Genomic DNA, 22,347 nt, shown 5'->3' with positions numbered 1-22,347 from the left:
GCAGGCTGAAAAATGCGTCTCTCCAAGCCAAGCGAGTTGGACACCAGTGTGCTAGAGGAAATCCTCCATTCATTAGGCACAATTTAACAGACTCAAATACGGTTATGTGTGGCAGATGTTGAAATTCGTGCCAGTGACAAAACAAAGCGCCAAATAATTAAAAGCTATAAACAAGTAAAATTGGGTCAATCTGTGATCCAGTCTATTTGCAGAAGAAAACTGTCAAAAGGCGTAATATACTTAGTATAGTTAGTTGTAAAGCCATTACTGGAGTCTAGCGGAATACACAGAGGCATATTCAGTGCCAGGCTTTACTTGATAAACAACCCAATTAGTGCTGCGCCAACATCAAATGTATCAAAGTGTTACCAGTGTAAAGATGTAGGAATTCGATGCATTTTTTTTATACAACCTATATAGGTTGTTATGCAATTAAATGCTTCATTTATGGTTTCTAATAAATTCTGTCATTTCTTGATTTTTTTTCCCGGAAAATAAGACGTTCTTGACCATAAGACGTACCTAGGTTTAGAGGGCAAAAACCAGGAAAAAAATATACTAGACCTGGTGCTTCCAAGGTGCAGTGGCATCTTGTGGATGTCTCCCCCCCCACCCCCCCCCCCCAAAAAAAATATAATATAGGTCTCACTTATCTCTTGTGTCTCCGTGTCCTCCTCTTCCCCACTTGTCTCCTCTAGTGTCTCCCATTTGTCAGCCTCTGTCCCGCTTGTGTCCTCCTCTGTACACCTTTGTGTAGTCCTGTGTCATCTATTGTCCACCTTGTGTCCTGCACCATGCCGCTTTGTCTCCCCGGTCCGTTTGGCCCCTTAAGTTCTCTGCCATGCTGCTTTGTGTCACCCTTTGTCCTAAATTGTCCACGTGTCCTCAGTGTACCACTGTGTCCTCCTCTGTCCCCCATGTCCTCCATCCCCTTTTGTGTCTCTGTGTCCTCGTTCGTCCCCCTTATGTGTTCCTGTGTCACTGTTCGTCCCAGTGTCCTCCTTTGTCCTGCTTTTTGTCCTGTGTCCTCATTTGTTCCATGTCCTCCTTTGTCACCCTTTGAATCCCATTTGTCCCAGTGTCCTCCTCCAGTGTCCTACTTTGGCTCCCATGTCCTCCCCTGCATGTCTCACCTGATGCGTGGGTGCCCATGGCAATCAGTGGCTTGTCCTCTCCCTCACTTCTCCCCTAGCATCAGTTGTGTGTAATGACGTGATCAAGAAAAGTCAGCACTAGGGGAACATGACGGATAGGAGAAGCTGCTGATCACCGCGGGCCCCCTTGAATCAGGTGAGACACACGATCGGCTTCTGCTGCGCTGTACAATCTGCACGGGGCAGCGGAGGAGGACACAGGAGACAAATAAGAACACGGGGGACACAATAAAGGGCATCTCCAACATCTCGGCGGGTTGCGGTCTTTCATAAGTTGGGTACTCCCTCTTTTTGTACTGTAAGACACAGTGACTTTCTCCTGACATTTGGGAGAGAAATAGTGTATAGTAATCTTATAGTTTGAAAAATACGGTAGCTACTCTAGGAAACAAAAAATATGTATAGTGCTACTTACACATGGCCGGTTTCATGAGCTACTACAAAGGCTGAAGAGAACCCGTCCTCATGGTTTAGTGTACAGCTTCGCACTGGATGGCACATTCCCGTCACTGGAGCATAGCCTGAAAAAAATATAAAGTTATATAAAACCAATCAAATTGTAGATCCTGAAATTTATTTTCTAACATAAAACCTTATTTATAGGACATAATGATGTGGGATCACTTAATATTGGTAAACATTTTGAGCACAAATGTATGCCAGGCCTTATGCAAACTCGCGTTACACAGACAACAGTTTTGTTGTTTGCATTACGCTATATGTGCAACTTACATCATACAAGCAACAATGCATCGTATATGTGACATGAATTGTACTAATTGCCCAACATGTGTTACGTACTTTGTGTGATGCCCAGTAAACTTTAATTGTGCTGGCTGAGCACTTAAAGAGAAACTTTACTGAAAAATATACTATTAGTATAATAAATCCATACGTTGCTAAGTAAAAAAAAAAAAAAAAAAAAAAAAAAAAAAAAAAAAAAAAAGGATCAAGGCATGCCATATTTTTCAGACTATAAGATGCGCCTATATAGAGGCCAAAAACCAAGGCAAAAAACACTAAACCTAGTGTGTCTATTGTGCAGGGGTGTCTTATCGACCTTTTACCCCCAAGCTGCCGCTAAGCTACTCTATCTAAGCTACACTAATCCCTCAGGTAAAAGGAGATCTACATGCGGCGCCACCTGTTGAGATGCAAAGAATTTTGTGTGGGCCAACTCCTGCAGGGAATAGCAGTGAGTTAAGGTGGCCATACACTTTTTACCTCAATCTATTATAACCAATAAATATATCGAATGGATCAAGAATGACAATTGTCATTTTGATGTAGAATCGATTCTTATCAGCCGATATTGATAAAATTATTCGATTGAGTATGTCGGGTTATTTCGATCAATGGAACAAGAATCAAGAGCTTTTCATTATGTATTTGATCGACCTTTACTCGATCTGATTCATGAGGGTGCTTATTTTGTGCTTAAAAATAGCCTTTGATTGATTAAAGGTGGAAAATGGAAAAAAAATATCAGCCCCAGTGTATGGGCAAAAAAATGGATTCATGTTCGAGCGATTTATTTATTTTGAATCGATTCTAAGAATCTACAGGTCAATCAATTGTCCTATAATCAACCAGTGTATGGCCAGCATTAGTTTTAGACCCTGCATATTTGTACAGAGAGTGCAGAATTATTAGGCAAGTTGTATTTTTGAGGAATAATTTTATCATTGAACAACCATGTTCTCAATGAACCCAAAAAACTCATTAATATCAAAGCTGAATATTTTTTAAAGTAGTTTTTAGTTTGTTTTTAGTTTTAGCTATTTTAGGGGGATAGCTGTGTGTGCAGGTGACTATTACTGTGCATAATTATTAGGCAACTTAACAAAAAACAAATATATACCCATTTCAATTAATTATTTTTACCAGTGAAACCAATATAACATCTCAACATTCTCAAATATACATTTCTGACATTCAAAAACAAAACAAAAACAAATCAGTGACCAATATAGCCACCTTTCTTTGCAAGGACACTCAAAAGCCTGCCATCCATGGATTCTGTCAGTGTTTTGATCTGTTCACCATCAACATTGCGTGCAGCAGCAACCACAGCCTCCCAGACACTGTTCAGAGAGGTGTACTGTTTTCCCTCCTTCTAAATCTCACATTTTATGATGGACCACATGTTCTCAATGAGGTTCAGATCTGGTGAACAAGGAGGCCATGTCATTAGTTTTTCTTCTTTTATACCCTTTCTTGCCAGCTTCGCTGTGCAGTACTTGGACGCGTGTGATGGAGCATTGTCCTGCATGAAAATCATGTTTTTATTGAAGGATGCAGACTTCTTCCCGTACCACTGCTTGAAGAAGGTGTCTTCCAGAAACTGGCAGTAGGACTGGGAGTTGAGCATGACTCCATCCTCAACCCGAAAAGGCCCCACAAGCTCATCTTTGATGATACCAGCCCAAACCAGTACTCCACCTCCACCTTGCTGGCGTCTGAGTCGGACTGGAGCTCTCTGCCCTTTACCAATCCAGCCACGGGCCCATCCATCTGGCCCATCAAGACTCACTCTCATTTCATCAGTCCATAAAACCTTAGAAACCTTAGTCTTGAGATATCTCTTGGCCCAGTCTTGACGTTTCAGCTTGTGTGTCTTGTTCAGTGGTGGTCGTCTTTCAGCCTTTCTTACCTTGGCCATGTCTCTGAGTATTGCACACCTTGTGCTTTAGGCACTCCAGTGATGTTGCAGCTCTGAAATATGGCCAAACTGGTGGCAAGTGGCAACTTGGCAGCTGCATGCTTGACTTTTCTCAGTTCATGGGCAGTTATTGTGCGCCTTGGTTTTTCCACACGCTTCTTGCGACCCTGTTGACTATTTTGAAAGAAACGCTTGATTGTTCGATGATCACGCTTCAGAAGCTTTGCAATTTTAAGAGTGCTACATCCCTCTGCAAGATATCTCACTATTTTTGACTATTCTGAGCCTGTCAAGTCCTTCCTTTGATCCATTTTGCCAAAGGAAAGGAAGTTGCCTAATAATTATGCACACCTGATATAGGGTGTTGATGTCATTAGACCACACCCCTTCTCATTACAGAGATGCACATCACCTAATATGCTTAATTGGTAGTAGGCTTTTGAGCCTATACAGCTTGGAGTAAGACAACATGCATAAAGAGGATGATGTGGTCAAAATACTCATTTGCCTAATAATTCTGCACTCCCTGTATAAAGAGTATAAATCAAGACTGTTGGCTGGAATAAGTGCATAACCTGTACATTCGAAGTGAAGAAGTGAAGATTTATAAATGCTCAGTTAAAGTGGGCTAAAACACTGACACAACATTCAATAAAATGTTGTTTCCTACTTTTGATTACCCATACAGTTATCATATTTGCTTTTGTGCACAAATAATATTATCTGTTTACAAATTATAAGTTGCCAAAGTACAGTTCATCTGCTCTGAAAGCTGCCCTTGCATTATATTGCATAGCTGCTGTATTTGTATAATAAAATGTGTCTAGTGATCACTTCTCCGCTCTTTCTGAATCCCAGCCCAGTTTCATCAGATTGCGAAGATTTACTAAATGTATCTGAGAAAGGAATGTAAACAAAAGATAAGGATACCAACTCTTCGGATAAAGCCAAAAGCTGCCCACTGAAGCAAGGAGCTTTCCACTAAGGAACAAAGTGCTGTGTTTAACTGTTTGAATGCTGTTCTGCTCCAATTTTTTTGGTGGTAGTAGATTTTATGCTGTAAATAATCTTTTAGAGCAAAGAGAAAATGCTGGAGTTTCATACCGCTTTACGTTGCCGTGCACAAGGAGCACACAACCATTTTACTTATGGTAACAACTTAGGGTGTGCTGTACAATTAGTGCAACCTGCGATACCTAGCTACCTACCTTTCATAGCGCATATTACTTGAATATTGCTCATGTTATCCAGGTAACAGATTGTGCTAGTTGCACAACACGTGCTTCATTGCTAGTGTAAGTAATGGTGAAATTGCCATATGCTCCAGTGCACGGCAACTTTATCGGACTAGTAGCAGCACACAGCTATGGAGCCTCCTGGGCTTGGAAGAAAAGTAGCTCCGTGTTACTGCGGAGACATTAGGCATCGTTCAGGAACGGGAGCACAGTCAAAAACTTCCTGAGGCTCCCAACGCTGGATCAGGTGTGCTTTAAAATGTATAAAATGTGTATGCAGAACTTGGAACATGGGTATTATTATTATTTAGTATTTATATATTGCTAACATCTTCTGCAGCGCTGTACAGAGTATATGGTCTGGTCACTTAACTGTCCCTTAGAGGGGCTGACAATTTAACCAGGGGCCAAGCACTGAAAGACGAGAGTGCTAACCACTACACCACCATGCTGTCAAACAATGTTTACAGTAATGTTTACATCAGCAAAATGGCATGTTACTGAGCATGAAAAACTTTTTCGTTCAATTTTCCAAAATTGATATTCTCAACATCTACAAGGTCTTTTTGAAAAAAAAAAAAATGGGGACTTTTTCCCACAGAATCAAATTTTGAATTTGCCCGAAACTTTGCATAACAATTTAGCATACTTCGTAATTGCAAATCTCAATGCAAAATTACGATTATGTGAAATTCGAGCTCAACACTACCCTAGAGTGACAAAATTCCTTCAAGAAAACAAAAAGGTGTCTATGTGAAATTAATTATCTTTCTCAGTAAATTTAGAGGTTTAATTCCCTCCAGAAGTCCCCTTTGGGCTTAGGACTATAGGTGAAACTCAAAAAATTAGATCATGCTAAAGTAAAATTTTTTCAGTGATTCAACTTAAAGTGTACCAGAGACGTGAAAGGCTAAAGATTTGATACTTACCTAGTGCTTCCTCCAGCCCCATAAGCTTGTCTGAGTCCCATGCCGTCCTCCCGCGGTTTACCGTTCAGCCGCGATCAGCCCCGGTACCAGGCTCAATTGGGTCCAGTCTGGGTCTTCGGGGCATGCGTGTACCTCCAGCGCATGCGCAGTAGACCCAGTCTGAGACAACTGAGAGCCTGTTAACGGGGTTGATCGCAGCCAAATGGCAGACCGCGGGAAGACGGCGTGGGACTCAGACGAGCTTATAGGGCTAGAGGAAGCCCCAGGTAAGTATCAAATCGTTAGCCTTTCACGTCTCTGGTACACTTTAACCATTTCACCTTATGCATCAGAGCAATTTTCACCTTCCATTCATTCGCTAATAACTTTATCACTAATTATCACAATGAATTGATCTGTATCTGTTTTTTTCTGCCACCAATTAGGCTTTCTTTGGGTGGTACATTTTGCTAAGAATTATTTTTTTCTAAATGCATTTTAAAGAGACTCTGTAACAAAATTTTGAGCCTCATTTCTTCTATCCTATAAGTTCCTATGCCTGTTCTAACGTGGTTAAAAGTGAAACTAATATAGGAAATAGACTCCTTACATGCAAAGCAAGATATTTCAAGCCTTTATTTGTTATAAATTCTATATTTGATCAGTGCGCTCCTCAATAGATATTCTAAAAATTAATAAATCTTAATAAATCTCTGTCTGGTCGGATCGCTATATTTCAATTGTGTGTGTCACACTACGTACAAAACTTCTATTCTATGGAAACAGCGCTCAACAACCCACATATCAATACACAAGATTCCACATTTAAAAAGTCCACAACACCCTCAATAGGTGTGATCCACAGGTATCCAGTTAATAGTCCAACCAATAATTCTTCATATACAGTTCATAGCAGTAATGATATATTCTCACCGGAACAATAGGCCAACCACTAACGATTAGCAATCGCGTTTTTGGACCATGCCAGCACACGAACTCCTCCACTGATATAGGACTCCTCAGATGTGTGTATACATGTCATATGAAAGAGAGACACAGCAATAGTGTGATACCGTTTACAGAGCATACACTATCCAGCACCACCAGTGCTCCCACTCCACTCACGGGTCACCCTAAAGTGCCTCCACCAGCTATGCACTCAAGCCTCTCACCAGATAATATGGCCGACCCTTCACAGACCAGCAGCTCTAGCTTGTTGTGATGACTCTCTCTTGTGTCAGCAAAGAAATGATCTAGGGCTCAAACAGGTGTACCATAGCGTAATTCCATTTAATAAAATATATTAAAAAGAGCAAGTGCACTTACAAACATCCAGTTATATGCGCATTTTAACTGGATGTTTGTAAGTGCACTTGCTCTTTTTAATATGTATACACACATCTGAGGAGTCCTATATCAGTGGAGGAGTTCGTGTGCTGGCATGGTCCAAAAACGCGATTGCTAATCGTTAGTGGTTGGCCTATTGTTCCGGTGAGAATATATCATTACTGCTATGAACTGTATATGAAGAATTATTGGTTGGACTATTAACTGGATACCTGTGGATCACACCTATTGAGGGTGTTGTGGACTTTTTAAATGTGGAATCTTGTGTATTGATATGTGGGTTGTTGAGCGCTGTTTCCATAGAATAGAAGTTTATTTGTTATAAGTTTGATGATTACAGCTTACAGCTTATGAGAACCTCAAAATCAAAATCTCAGACCATTAGAATATTGTGAATTGGTTCAATATTCTAGGCTCAAAGCGTCAGACTAATCAGCTAATTCTTCCAAAACATCTGCAAAGGGCTCCAATTTCATATACTAGTTTCACCTTTAAGGCCTGGAACCCACTGAAATCAGCAAACGCGAAACGCAACCGCTAGCGTTTTGTCTGAGCGGTTTGCAAGCGGATTCATGCGCGTTTTCGGTCGCGTTTTGCAACATTGTATTTTTTTGCTCAGCGGTTTGCGTTTTTATCCTGATTGGTCCTGTGAATTATTTTTCATTTTGTTACAGTGTGCTGAACCGCAAAACGCTAGCAAAACCGCTCAGTTTAGGTTTTGCTGAGCGTTTCCGCTAGCGTTTCAATACTTTACATTGAAGCGCTAACGCTCCCAAAATGCTGCACGTCCTGCGTTTGCATTTCTGGGAAACGCAAACGCACCTGTGGAAGTTGCCCCATCCATTAACATTAGCCCAGTGTTTTGGCAAAGTGCTAGCGTATCGCAGCGCTGCCAAAAGCGCTCCTGTGGGTTCCAGCCCTTAAAGGGATACTTAAGGCAAAAAAAAAAAAATGACATTTACTCACCTGGGGCATCCCTCAGCCCCCCGAAGCTGGATGGTGCCCTCGCAGCCCCGCTCCGATCGTCCTGTCCCCGCCGGCGGCTACTTCCGGTTCGGCGACAGCCGCCGACAGGCTGGGAATGCGGCTGATTTTCCGCGTTCCCAGCCGCTGCTATCACCCTCTATGCTGCTATAGCGTATATATATACGCTATAGCAGCATAGAGGGTGATAGCAGCGGCTGGGAACGCGGAAAATCAGCCGCGTTCCCAGCCTGTCGGCGGCTGTCGCCGAACCGGAAGTAGCCGCCGGCGGGGACAGGACGATCGGAGCGGGGCTGCGAGGGCACCATCCAGCTTCGGGGGGCTGAGGGATGCCCCAGGTGAGTAAATGTCATTTTTTTTTTTTTGCCTTAAGTATCCCTTTAAGTTGAATTGAAATAGACTTTTGCACGATATTCTCATTTTTTCGAGTTTCACCTGTATAAAAAGTCCTGTTCAGAGAACGTTGTGCCACACTTTTGGTCATGCAGAAGAGTTTGGCTTCACACCTGATGGCTGCTATTTTCTCCAAACTGCCATCCACGGCATAAACAGTGTCCACTTTCATGCAGATTTCAGCGGCTGAGAAAATGATAATTTTACTGTAAAATCATTTTCTCTGAAATGAGCTGTTTATTGCTGCTGATATATTCTATTCAGAGAGATCATTCTGAGAGTGTAAGTCGCCAGGCAAATTTGTTTTCCAATTTTAAAAGATTTTGTGCAGTACCAGATAATAGTTTTGTTTTTTTCAGTACTCAGATGCAGGACTTTTCTGAACGTGAATGAACTTCTTTATCTGATACCAAATCACATCACTATATCCTGCTGGAATCTGACCCAATATTGTCTGATGAAAGGTGGTACGAGTACGTATTGTGGAGTCATTGCATGAGTTGGGCTCCAGGTGGTGCTGCTACCTACAAAATATTGGTAATGTAGATTAACAATATTTTATTATGTACTACTTGGCACCTATTCTTACTTGAACCCTCCCCTATGAGTGCCTAACAAGAGCCTTATCACCTAGTGCCTAACTGCTCCTGTAAGTGCCTAACAAGAATGCCCCCACCTAATACCGAACTCTAACCCACCCTCGAAGTGTCTAAAACTATCCTCATAACAGTTTCTAGACAGCCACAGTCAAATACAGACTTTGCTCCTTCCTTATTGCTTGGTATGCAGGGGCATCCACCAGCAACAAATACAAACTCCAAAGAATAATTAGGGTTGTGGAAAAAAATCACAAGATTGCCCCTGCCATCCTTGGATCTCCTCCACACTGCCAGAATGAGGTTGAGGGCCACAAGGATCTTGCACGACCCCTCCCATCCAGGCAGTCACTTGTTTCAGCACCATCCCCTCTAGAACCACCAGTTGCAGGAGCATGTTCTTCTCCCAGGCTGTCCTCCTACTGAACTCTAGTCTCCCCCACCCAGTTCCAGCACTCTAGTCCTATGCAAAGATTCAATTAACCTGACGATTGCCCCGAACTGCTAGCACTACTGCGCAGAACTCTTTGCCCCACTCCCAAGCTGTTAGACGTCTTGTTTGTCCACTCTGCTCTGAAGACTTGCTTTTGAGGACTGCGAGGACATATTGACAATGCCATATCTGTCCTCTGCACGGTCTTGTACTGCCATTGCCATGTGTACCGCAATCAATTCTGAGTACAACAAATGGCATTCTTGGCGAATAAAGTTGATTCTGATTCTAACGCTCGGCACCAAAAGGAACGCTAGTTGTATTCAATTGTATACGATCGGCTACAACCATTCACTCATATCTAAAGCCAAACGGCTACTAAATGCATTGGGTGCCCTGATAGTTAACACTGGCGTCTATTAAATGCCTGCTGTTCTTGGCATGCAGATCACCTGATCCAAGGTGGTACTGTGGGTAAAAAATCTACACAGGGCATATTATTTGACTGATCTACCATACACTATATGTTGTAGCAGGGAGAGAGTGTCTGGGAAAAAGATTGATGGTTTCTGTCCTCTGCACTTCCATTTTAAAAATCAACCTCAGGGTTTGGTGGTCATAAAAGGCTAAATTAGATCAGTCCAAAAAGCTCCTACTCTGGGAATCATATGGCTGTGGTAGACTGACAAAGTTATCTGAATTTTGTTCTGTAAATAGACTTGTCTCTTGTGGATTTTTTTTACGCAAGACAAGCTTTAGGTTTGCTCTTAGTAGAGAGGATTCTCATGCTGAAATTTTAGTTAGGTGCCCATCTGGCGGTAAGATGTTTGTTTACGTTTTCTTACTGGCTTCTCTGTAAATATTCTGTATATAGCCTGTACAGCAGGGAACACTGGTGCTGGTGAAACAAAAAGACTATCACCAGATTTGCTTTGTGCTGTGCCTATCCTAGAAGGCAATAACACCTGCTACCTACCTGTGATAAAATATGTATAAGGATTAATTTAATTTGTACTCAATTCTTTAACTTCTAGCAAAGAATACGGATAACTTCTCAATATCTGTTAGAAATGATTGCTATATTGAGCAGTATATTCTGCTGGTGTTACGATTATGATATTGATTGACCTTTGCAGGAAGTCATTTATACATCTAGAGTGTTTTTGTTTGTTTTACAATGTATTACTGTTGACACATATTGCTGAAAAACCATTGATTTGTATTTTTACGATACACTTGTAATCAAACCTTTAAAGGGAACCCGAGGCGAGAGGGCTATGGAGGCTGCCATATTTATTTCCTAGTAAGCAATGCTAGTTGCCTGGCCTGGCAGCCTGGAATAAGCATACAGTAAGTACAGTTAGTAAATGACGGTATCATCTAAACTACTTTTTTTAGGTCTTTGGCTAATCCAGTAAAACCAGTCAGAGTACCTGATCTGCATGCTTGTTCAGGGTCTATGGCTAAAAGTATTAGAGACATAGGATAATGAGGATTGCCAGGAAACTGGTATTGTTTAAAAGGAAATAAATATGTCTGACTCCCTATCCCTCACACCTCGGGTTCCCTTTAAGTTGATGCTTTTTCTGATTTATGCATTCCAGCTCTTAGTGCTTGACCTGTGCACCAGGTGCACATGCTTGTTTCTTGTCTGATTCAGACACTACTGCTGCCAAATAGATCAGCAGGGCTGCCAGGGAACTGGTATTGTTAAAAAGGAGATAAATATGGCCGCCTCCATATATGTCACGCTTCAGGTTCCCTTTAATGAAAGACTGCAGAAGTTAGAATCAACGCCACATCTGTGGCTTTCTATTTCTGATGCGTATAGATTCTACACCACGGCTTTCTGCAGTCCTGAACCAATCGCCGTTAGCCGTGGCTGCAGACTTGGCTGCCATATTACAGCTGAGCTCCTCCTACCGATAAGGAGCCAGTTTTGTTGGCTCTGTACCGGGTGGTCCCTGCCTGATGTGTGCCGTTTGGATGTCATTCCATTACTTCCATTACTGTTTACGGACATGGAAAAGTGCAGGACTAAATATACCAAAGAGGAAATTAGATTAAGTTTGGAGAAGTTTGGGTAGTCTCGGGATACTTTCTGTCCTATAAGAACCGGCTCTCAGAGGCAGTAAGTGTCTTTTCTCCGAAGGTGGCTCCTGAGACAGAAAAGTCCTTGATTTGATCAACCCATGTCTTTCCACAGACAGAAGTAGATATTACACAGGGTAATGATTATTTCTGCTGTATTCCCTTTTATTTCGATAAGCAAATGCCTCGTTATGTGTCTTTGCCTATTTACTTCTGTTTTTGTAAATATTTTTTAAATATATTCTTTCTGCATTTGTTCCACTTTTTGAAATATTAAATCCTTATTAAATAAGCTAGCCTTCTGTGTACTAAGCAGAGAATTGACATCTCCTAGAGAGTCTGCAGTGCATTGTATTACAGTTCAGTGCCAGGTTGTATGCTCGAATTTTTCATTGCTACCGTGTGAGATTGCATTGTGTGTGGTGTTCCCGTAGTGGGGCCTAAAGCCCGCGGCTGACCCAAAATATGTGAGACCCAAGATATGTAACGCCAGACTGAGTGCATGTAGCTCGACAGCAGTAAATTAAAATTGTCATAATTGTCATAGACAGGAACAGGTCTCCTTTGGTACAGGAATCTGTGTAAGGTGTCAAGCAGTATCGTCGCGGATGACTGCTATTGGTGGCCGAGTCTTGCAGCCTTGATTTAACTTAAATAAGGCTGCTCCTCAACTCGATTTTGCTCAAACGGCACAGGCATTGCGGTGTGGCCGGTTCCTGACACACAGGTTTTACCGATTGCAGTGTCGAATTATGATTTCGTTTCTTATATGCTTAGTTTACATAACAAAGTTATTACATGTTCACTTTAAAGGTAGCCATGCATCTAGCAATGTATGGGCAGATTCGACCAAGAGACAAATCTCTCTCTGATTATAGAGAGGTCTGTCAGCTGCCCAAACACTGCAGGCTAATTCCCAATTAATTTCATGCTGAAATCAATCCGAAATCGCCCTTTTAATGCCGCATCTGTCCGCCCCGCCAACGCTGCGCCCCCCCAATGTAAATGTCCCCCCTGGTGCCCAGTGTAAAGAATACATTACCTGTCCGTGACCTCCGCTTGTCCCCTGCTGGTTTTCGGGATTCCTCCTGCATACAGGCACGCCCCACGTGGTTTTCTAGTAAGGGCGTGCGTGTGATGTGCCGTGGACAGGTAATGTATACTTTACAAGGGGCACGGGGGGACATTTTACATTGGTGAACAGTGCTGGGGGTCTTGCCGTGTTCGTTGATCGTTGCGAAATTGCATGGCGTTCCCGCCGCGCACCCAATCGGCCAAACATCTTGCAGCATGTGTGATCGAGAATGTGACCAATTTTCGACCCGGCAATGTTCGCATTGTTGGTCGGGCACGCACTTGGCAGCAATGATTTTCATCCAATTCGATTATATTAATTGAATCGGATGGTCGATCGGCTGCCACGTCGCCTGAGGTATGGCCACCTTAAAGTGGACCCAAACCAAACATTTTATATAATTCAAAATATTTAGTTGCAGCACTCTGACACATACAAAGATAAATAAACACTCCTTCAAGCCTATGAGCATTTCAGTGCCTGCTTTTCACCCTTCTCTTTTCATAACTAGGGTTACACAGGGGGCAGCCATTAGCAATTCCTCCTTTGCCGGACACCACCTACTCCACCAGTCTGCCGGATTCTGTCCCGGCAATATGAAAGGAAGGGAGGTGTTCCTCCAATAAATGTAAAATATTTTATATTTGTCATCATGCAGCTGAAAAAAGGCTGCTATTATTATAAGGTAGAAAATAGATTTTATTTCTGAAATCTTGTATTTTTTATTTGGGTCCACTTTAACTCTTTATACAAGGTATTAGCCTATTATCAAGCATAACACACACAAACACACACATGCAATACACATAGAATTGGGACAAAAAAAGTTTTTTTTTTTTTATAAATATAGAGAAGAAATTGCTAAGATTGTGAACAAGATAATTAAATTGAAAATTAAATGCGTTAATCAGCAGCATGTAAAAACATAACAGCGACATTGGTTTCCAGAGAGACAATGAACAAGTTATGCATAGCTATTTAAGTGGGAAATACACTAGGTTGCCTTTTCTACTAATTAAATTTTAAGTATCAGTAGAAAAAGTATCAGTCCCTGGGTCACCATGGAAACTAAGATACGCTCCCTGGCAACCACAGCAGGTCTTCTAACCCATCTTCATCCTGCACATGAGCCCAGCTGTCCATGGCAACAAGCCGTCCATAATATCAGCTCAGAAATATTAGATATGGTAATTGATACAACATTGTTTGAGCAAAGTTCAGGAGTGTGAATTCATCATATTGAATTCAGTTCCTGGAGAAAAAAACAATTAATAGAAAGCTCTATAGGTGTGTCAGCAAGAATATCTGTTCACCAGTCACGTTCTTATCTACATGTCTATGGTTCTTGTTTATTCTGGCATCTTAGTAGAAGATTGTAAGGCATGTTTGTATTTTTAGGACCTTAAAAAAAATCCAAATATTAATCATGCATAAGCCTCCTTGTTTGGAAAAACAAAAAATAAATTAACAATACCATTTATTGTTTTAGAATATCCAACAGGAGAGAGATAGCAGCAACTCCTAACACCAGGCTGCACCTGAATGAGGCGTGCAGAGCCCCCTACAGGCAACATACACACCTTGTATTCAAAACAGATGCTTCAACTATACTCTAGAGCCCTAACCTCTGAAAAAATACGGCATGCAAACAAAACATCAAATGGGAGCAGCTAGTCTTAAAGGATACCCGAAGTGACATCTGACATGATGAGATAGACATTTGTATTTACAGTGCCTAGCAGGCATGGTCGGAATAGCCGATTTCCGTTTCCGGCACAATTCCCCATTCCGTCATATAGAAATTCCGTTACCGTTCCATTCCGACGGTATACCGGGGCAGTTCCGCGGAATTCCGACTTATACGGAATTCCGTCGGAAAAATTTTAAAATCTCTCTCTCTCTCTCTCTCTCTCTCTCCCTCTCTCTCTCTCCCTCTCCCTCTCTCTCTCTCTCTCTCCCTCTCTCTCTCTCTCTCTCCCTCTCTCTCTCTCTCTCTCTCCCTCTCTCCTCCTAGTGTGTAGTAGGTACCTGTCTTAACCTCTAGACCATGACCCACACTACATGCTAAAGCTGGTGGTAGCATAAACCATACTTCCATTATGATCAATTCGATAGAAAAAGTAGCATGATTAAGGATTTGTACTTTTTGAAAAGCATGCTTATATACCATAGCTGGGATTTGAACCCAGGACCTAGTGTGTAGTAGGTATCTGTCTTAACCTCTAGACCATGACCCACACTACATGCTAAAGCTGGCGGTAGCATAAACCATACTTCCATTATGATCAATTCGATAGAAAAAGTGAGGAGGAGGAGGAAGGGGAGGAGGAGGGGGAGGGGGAAGAGGGGGAGGGGGAGGAGGAGGAGGGAGAGAGAGAGAGAGAGAGAGAGAGAGAGAGAGAGAGAGAGAGAGAGAGAGAGAGAGAGAGAGAGAGAGAGAGAGAGAGAGAGAGAGAGATTTTTGTGTTATTCCGGAAAATTCCGTCGGAATTATAAAATTTCCGCGGAATTCCGTTTGAGAGGTATAGGAATTCCGATTTGACTACAGGAATCGGAATTAACCTAATTCCGGCCGGAATCACGGAATTCATAATTCCGCAGAATTTTCCGAGCATCCCTAGTGCCTAGCACACAAAAAACTATGCTGTGTTCCTTTTTTCTCTGTCTGAAAGAGTTAAATATCAGGTATGTAAGTGGCTGACTCAGTCCTGACTCAGACAGTAAGTGACTACAGTGTGACCCTCACTGATAAGAAATTCCAACTATAAAACACTTTCCTAGCAGAAAATGGCTTCTGAGAGCAAGAAAGAGATAAAAAGGGGAATTTCTTATCAGTGAGGATCACTCTGTAGTCACTTCCTGTCTGAGTCAGGACTGAGTCAGCCACTTACATACCCGATATTTAACTCTTTCAGGCGGAGAAAGAAAAAAAGGAACACAGCCTAGTTATTAGTGTGCTGGGCACTGTACATACATATGTCTATCTCATCATGTCACATGTCAGTTTGGGTATCCTTTAAGGTAAACTTACAGTACATTTAGACAGCAGGGAGAGGTAGCAGCGCTTCCCAAAACAGGCTGCATCTGAATGACTCCCATAGGTGTGCAGAGCCTAAATATAGGCAGGGTACACATCTTGCAATCAAAATAGATGCACAAAACATTATATATATCCAAGACAGAAAGTACCCTGGTATATAATAAATTGTTTAGGGAGTTCACTAATACGCAATAGATGTGGATGCATCAAATTCTCAAATTAGCTTTTGAATTGTATTTGTCAAGACTAAATACAGCAAAAAAAGAACATTTGCCTGGAGCAACCGGTAAGAATGTTGTGGCTTATTTAAGAAATCTTAAAATAAAGATTTCATGATCAACAAAAATTTGTGGGGAAAAAAACCTCCCATACCTTTCAACCACTCAAGCTGCCTCTTTTATCGAAAAGGGCGTGTGTAATCCGGTTACCTCAACACCCAATCTATGCCTGGGTAGTACATTTTGTAGCTTTGATAGTAAATTACTTTCATTTTACCATAAACTCCAAATTACAATTTGGATGCACTGTCAAATAGTAATAGTAACACTTCCAAGTTATAAATAATTATTAGTGAAGAAAGGTCCACCACCATCACAAGTGAACCCAGGGGCGCCTCTGGCCATTTTGTTACTCCAGGCAAGGAAACCTGTGCCCCCCCCCCCCCCCTCCATGAAGATACTCGCAATGCGGCAGCATTTCACCAGAAAATAATCGTAGTACAGTAGTGGTTCAGTGCAATACTACGAGCCGCCTATCTACCGCCACTATACCACTGTGTCAAATTGTAAAAATGTACTGTTTGATTGCTCTTTTGATACATTTTTGCCATGGATTGATTGAAATTCTGATCGATATGGTCGTTGATAATCGCCAGATTCGATCATTTTGAAAGAATCTGTCTGTAAAAATGAATGCATGTATTGACAGCTATAGGCTAGGGTTACTAATAACAAGATTGGGGGATTCAATTGTAAGGGTAAGATTGGGGGGGGCAAAGTAGAGAGTAACAAGGAACATTTATAATTACTTTTGTCCTGGCGGACTCAAAGTGCTGACTTGTTCAGTAGGTAGTAGCAGTGTTAGGGAGTCTTGCCCAAGGTCTCCTACTGAATAGGTCTTGGCTTACTGAGTAGGAAGAAGGGATGGGTAAGCATGGCATTTATCCTTAAAACATGTATCATGTATGTATAAGATTTTATATATTGTGTAATAGGTTTTGTTTTTGCGTTTTCCTGTTAGAAATTGAAACATTCTAATTAAGAGGTGAATTAATTAAAACAAAAGAAAAAATGCTCACACATTAGAAGGCAGATTCCAGCTGGAAGTTATCATTGATCATTAGACACGCGTCTTCAATAAAGCTGATAGGACTTACCTTGCATGCCTGAAGGTCCAAACTCCTGCCTTGTGAGATATATTAAGTGGTCATGATATTCGGCGTGGTCAGTGTCAGCTTTCTGCTGCAGATAAGCCCAGCGACAAACGTTTTCTAAGCTCTGCGAAGGGTTTCCAATTTCAATTAAACTTGAAGACTGCAACAGAAAATGTGCCTTATATTATAGCAGAGGTAATAAGTAAAAAGTAATACTTTTGTTATCATTTAAAGAGTTGCTCCACTTTGGTACAAAACCTACAGTACATACGAAGATATGCATCCCCACAGAAGTCATTTTGGTACCGATTTACAAAAGGCTGCTAAAACTGCAGACATGTATAAAAAGGCACTGCTGTAATTTGGGTGTCTTGGATAAGCGCTAATAGAATATCGGTAAAATTCTGTGCATGCACAGTTTATAAAGACTTAAAGTGGTCTGAAAGCCAGCATTTCTACTCTGCTCTAAAAGATTCCTCACAGCTTGAAAGCTACTATCCCAGAATTTTTTTTTTTAGCAGAACATCACTGAAATGGTTAAACAAAAGCACTTTGTCCTGCTATTCAGCTTCAATCTGCATCCAAACTGTAGATAACAGTATCTTTGTTTACATTCCAATGTTGTTACAATATGTGTAAACACAGTCTAACAAGTGAACAGGAGCTCTCTGTGCTTCAGGCACACACACAGTTCAGAAAAGCTCATTAGAAGTTGTTAATATATAATAAAAAGCAGTTTGAATAAAATGCAATAGCAGCTTTCAGGGCACGATAAACTACACTTTGGAAACTTGTAATTTTTAAACAGACAATATTGCTTATGCACAAAAGCAAATATGATAACTGGATGAGTAATAAAAAGTAGAAAAACACATTCTTATTGAATGTTATGTTAGAGTTTCAGACCACTTTAAAGAGACACTGTGTCACGGACGGTTGCGGGGCCGCAGGCGCGTCCTGGAACCGTCCGTGAAGAAAAAGCGATCGCACTCGATTCCCTGCATCGATTGCGCTTCAAATCGATACAATCTGGGTTGAGTGTGTAGGGGCAGCTGAAGTCCTTTTCTTAGCAGAGAGAGCACCATCCTAAAGGCTGGATGGCTCTTTTGATATGCTAATGAGCCTGAGCCTAATCTGCCCCGGAGAGTCCCTGGCTTCAAGCTGTGCTGATGGCCCATCCATCAGGTATAAGGTGACAAGCACCATGGCAGAAGCAATCTAGTTGGGGGGAAGCCAGACCCACTGGCTCCTTCCCAGCAGGGGAGGTGACACCCAGCTGGCTGCTCCAAACTTCAAAGAGCCTTTGCCTGGGAATAACCTGAGTCTCATAGCATATCCATAACTTCCCAGATCTGTCATATTTCTGGGGTTCCTGAGATGGCAGCTTCGCCAAACGTGGGGGAAGTGTAGCATGAGCCCCGGTGCTGGTTCTGAGGAAGTTTCAGAACATTCTGAGGTAAGGACTGCCAGTTAGGCAGTTTGAAAATGCCCTGATGATACCACAGGGGTCCCACCCCTCATGTCTGGTATCAGGGCGCTGGGTAAATCGAGACAGACCTGAAAATGTTAATAAATCTGCCCTGACCTGTACGGTTCGGTGAGATAGAGCCCATATATGGGTAGATATGATTTCTAGCCCCCAGGATAAGGGGAGGGCTCATCTCATCTTCTAAGGGGGTGTATGGCTCCCCGCCCTCACTCCCTCCTACTGAAGCAGGGGCATAAGAATGGCAGAGGACCCAAACTCAGTGTCCTCCACACTAAAACATCTTGCACTCATCAGATGCCAGCTTGAGGATATGCTGGCATCCACCTGGTGTGAACTCTGAACTCAAATTGAAACCCAGAACTCTGTTTTCCCACAAAAAGGACATCTTTCCAGGAACTAAGTATTTTTCTCCCTTCTTTTATTTTTTATACTGGCTATTACTGTCTTAATAATTGTGATTTTAATAATTGTCTGTATATATTAATTATTTATATTGCGTGAATAAACGACTTTCTCCAAGTCATTCACTGTCCGCTACCCTGCTTATCAGCACACACACAGAACTGATCCCGGGTCTCTGAAGATACGCTACTGTTTGTTTGTTGTTGGCTAGACAGAATACCGTGTGTTTAACCGTTTTATTCGCAGGACTAGTCAGTCAGTTAGTGGGCTCCACGGTCCCATGGTAACCGCGGTGGTGGCAGTTTACTCTGAACCAGTAGGTGACGTTGTAATTACCCGTGTCTCACAGGCTCCCTTCTGAGTTGTCTGCGGCTAATTCTTAACGGTTCCTGCGCATTGACTGCGACCAGAGTTCGCACGATCTGTGCGCTGGCACCGTTTAGAAGGCTAAGTGCGGTCAGCCACTAGGGCTCCTGTGACACACTGTAACGAGAAAAACTTTCCCCCTCCCTCCCGAAATCCATGTTGGCTGTGTTTCAGGGGCTTCTAGCGCTGCCACTGTGGGATGGAGGGTGGGGGAAGCCTCATTAGGATCCAGGGGCTTCCCCCGTAAGTACCCCCAGGGGATGTTTTTAAGTTTACAGATTCTCTTTAAACTGCACAAAAGCAGAACAAAGGGGTGTGCGCTAATCTTTCAAAGGGGGTATCAGCACATGGGAGGGGATCAGAAGCACAGTGAGGGACCTGATAGACTGTGGCAACTGGAAGAAGCCCCAGGCAAGTAAATATCAACTTTCTTCCTCTTCGCCTCGCATACCCTTTAAGCTTACTAGAATATTACCACCAATTGGCGGTCACAAGGTGGCAGCCCCAGGACCGCGTAACAGCAATTGGCGTCAAGTCCTGGAACAGGGTTTTGCAGGTGATCGCGTGCACCGATGCGCCCGCATCCCCGCTTGAATGATGGAGCTCCGCTCCGTCATCAGTCTCCTAGCGGCAATCGCTGCTAGGAGACTGTTAAACGGCAAAACCTATTTACATTGTACAGCCGTGTCATTCGGCTGTCCCCTTGGAGGCACAGAGAGCGATCGGCTCTCATAGGCCGATACCTATGAGAGCTGATCGCTGGGATTGGCTGGCTGGTCTTAATAAAAATAAATTAAAAAATAGGTAAATTTATAAAAATAATAATAAATAAACATACATACATCCCAGCAGCGATCAGAGTCCATCAACAGGAAGCTCTGTTGGTGAGCAGAGTGTGTGTGTGTGTGTGTGGGGGGGGGGGGGGGATTAATCACTTGTGTGCTGAGCTGTACGGCCCAGGAACGAGCTCTTAAAGCTGCAGTGGCCTGAATTGTAAAAAATAGCCTGGTTACTAGGGAGGTTTAAGCCTATGGTCCTGAAGTGGATAACGTGGTATGAAACTCAGCTTTTCTTCTTTGCTCTAAAAAGATTCTTTTCAGCAAAAATGGTACACCCAGAAAAAAAAAACCACTGGTAATAAACCAGCACTTGAATAGTTAAAACACACATTCTAACTGGGTCTATTGTAATACTTAAATACAGCAGCTATGCAATAAATTACAATGGCAGCTTCCAATGCAGATAAACTGTACTTTGGGAACTTGTAATTTGTAAACAGACAGTAATACATGTGCATAAAAGCAAATATGATAACTATGGATAATAAAAAGTAAGTCAACATGTTTCTTACTGAATGTTATGCCAGAGTTTAACCACCTCAGGATGAGAGCAATTTTTACATATCAGTACTGCTCCCATTCATTCGCCAATAACTTTATTACTACTGGTACTTATCACTCCAAAATTATCTACATATATTTTTTTTTTCAGGACAAATCAGGCTTTTAGTATGTGAAAATGTTGGTTAGTAATTACCTTATTTTCTATGTATTTTAAAAGGAAAAGTAATATACCCTTATGGCATACATATTTAAAAAGCCAAGTTCGTAAGATAACAGTATATGATTTTTCTTTTATATTCTGTCACTTTGTTTTCATTTTGCAAATCTTTGGTACAGATTATGCTAAAATTGAATTGCTTTTGATTCAGTTTGTGACTAAAAAGAATGCACAAGACATGGGCCTTAACCCTAAAACACTCTAAATTCTATTATACAACTTATCATGGTTAAAATGCTACCACACCTTTCCAAGTTTGATTATAATTTTGAAACTGACTTTTAATGTTGGATTGAGCTTGTCCCTACCTAGTTTTTATATGATGTAGGTCCAAGCTTAACCTGCTGAGCGGTCTGGACGAGCTCAGCTCGTCCAACACCGCCAGAGGCTGCCGCTCAGGCCCTGCTGGGCCGATTTCAACCAAATAAAAAGCAGCACACGCAGCCGGCACTTTGCCAGCCGCGTGTGCTGCCTGATCGCCGCTGCAGCGCGGCGATCCGCCGCGTGCAGCGGCGAAAGAGGGTCCCCCTAGCCGCCCGAGCCCAGCGTAGCCGGAACAAACAGTTCCGGCCAGCGCTAAGGGCTGGATCGGAGGCGGCTGACGTCAGGACGTCGGCTGACGTCCATGACGTCACTCCGCTCGTCGCCATGGCGACGAGGGAAGCGAAACACGGAGGGCCGCTCATTGCGGCCTTCCGTGTTATCTCTTGCCGCCGGAGGCGATCGGAAGATCACCTCCGGAGCGCCCTCTAGTGGGCTTTCATGCAGCCAACTTTCAGTTGGCTGCATGAAATAGTTTTTTTTTTATTTTAAAAAAACCCTCCCGCAGCCACCCTGGTGATTTAATCAGAACGCCAGGGTGGTTAAAGACACACCAAAATGTATTCTACAACTCGTCATGGTTAAAATGATACCACATGTGCCTCAGTTAGTTAATTAACCGGTGGAGCACTCTACACAACTACACTGGACATTTATATACGTCCTGTTGTCATTTACGTGGTTAAAGTGGACCTGAACTCTTGCATAGGACAGAAGAAAAACAGAGATACATCCACCCTGTATGAATTTAGAGATTTTAGCCTGTCGAATCCTCCCTCCTTTGTGACTAATCACAAGTTTGTAATTTGATTTCTCAGCTGTGTCAGCTCAGGTATCTCCTCTGCCATGGCAAAGCAGCTGATTTGTAAACACAGGATGTAAACATGAAAACAGGAAGTAGACACACTGTAGAATTCAT

General features: G+C 42.4%; 1 protein-coding gene across 1 annotated transcript in view; it reads right to left on the bottom strand.

Moving 5' to 3' along the window:
- The window catches only part of LOC137564350 (A disintegrin and metalloproteinase with thrombospondin motifs 2-like), a 418,259-nt gene that overhangs the window by 162,481 nt on the left and 233,431 nt on the right, over positions 1–22,347 (bottom strand). The window contains exons 6-7 of the mRNA XM_068278125.1: positions 17,294–17,450; positions 1,570–1,675 (exon numbers count right to left, since the gene is read on the bottom strand). Of these exons, the coding sequence (XP_068134226.1) occupies positions 1,570–1,675; positions 17,294–17,450 (263 nt within the window). The remainder of the gene's footprint in view (positions 1–1,569; positions 1,676–17,293; positions 17,451–22,347) is intronic.

Source organism: Hyperolius riggenbachi, chromosome 3, assembly GCF_040937935.1.
Source record: "Hyperolius riggenbachi isolate aHypRig1 chromosome 3, aHypRig1.pri, whole genome shotgun sequence".
Taxonomy (NCBI): Eukaryota; Metazoa; Chordata; class Amphibia; order Anura; family Hyperoliidae; genus Hyperolius; species Hyperolius riggenbachi.
This window is presented reverse-complemented; position numbering and strand designations above follow the sequence as displayed.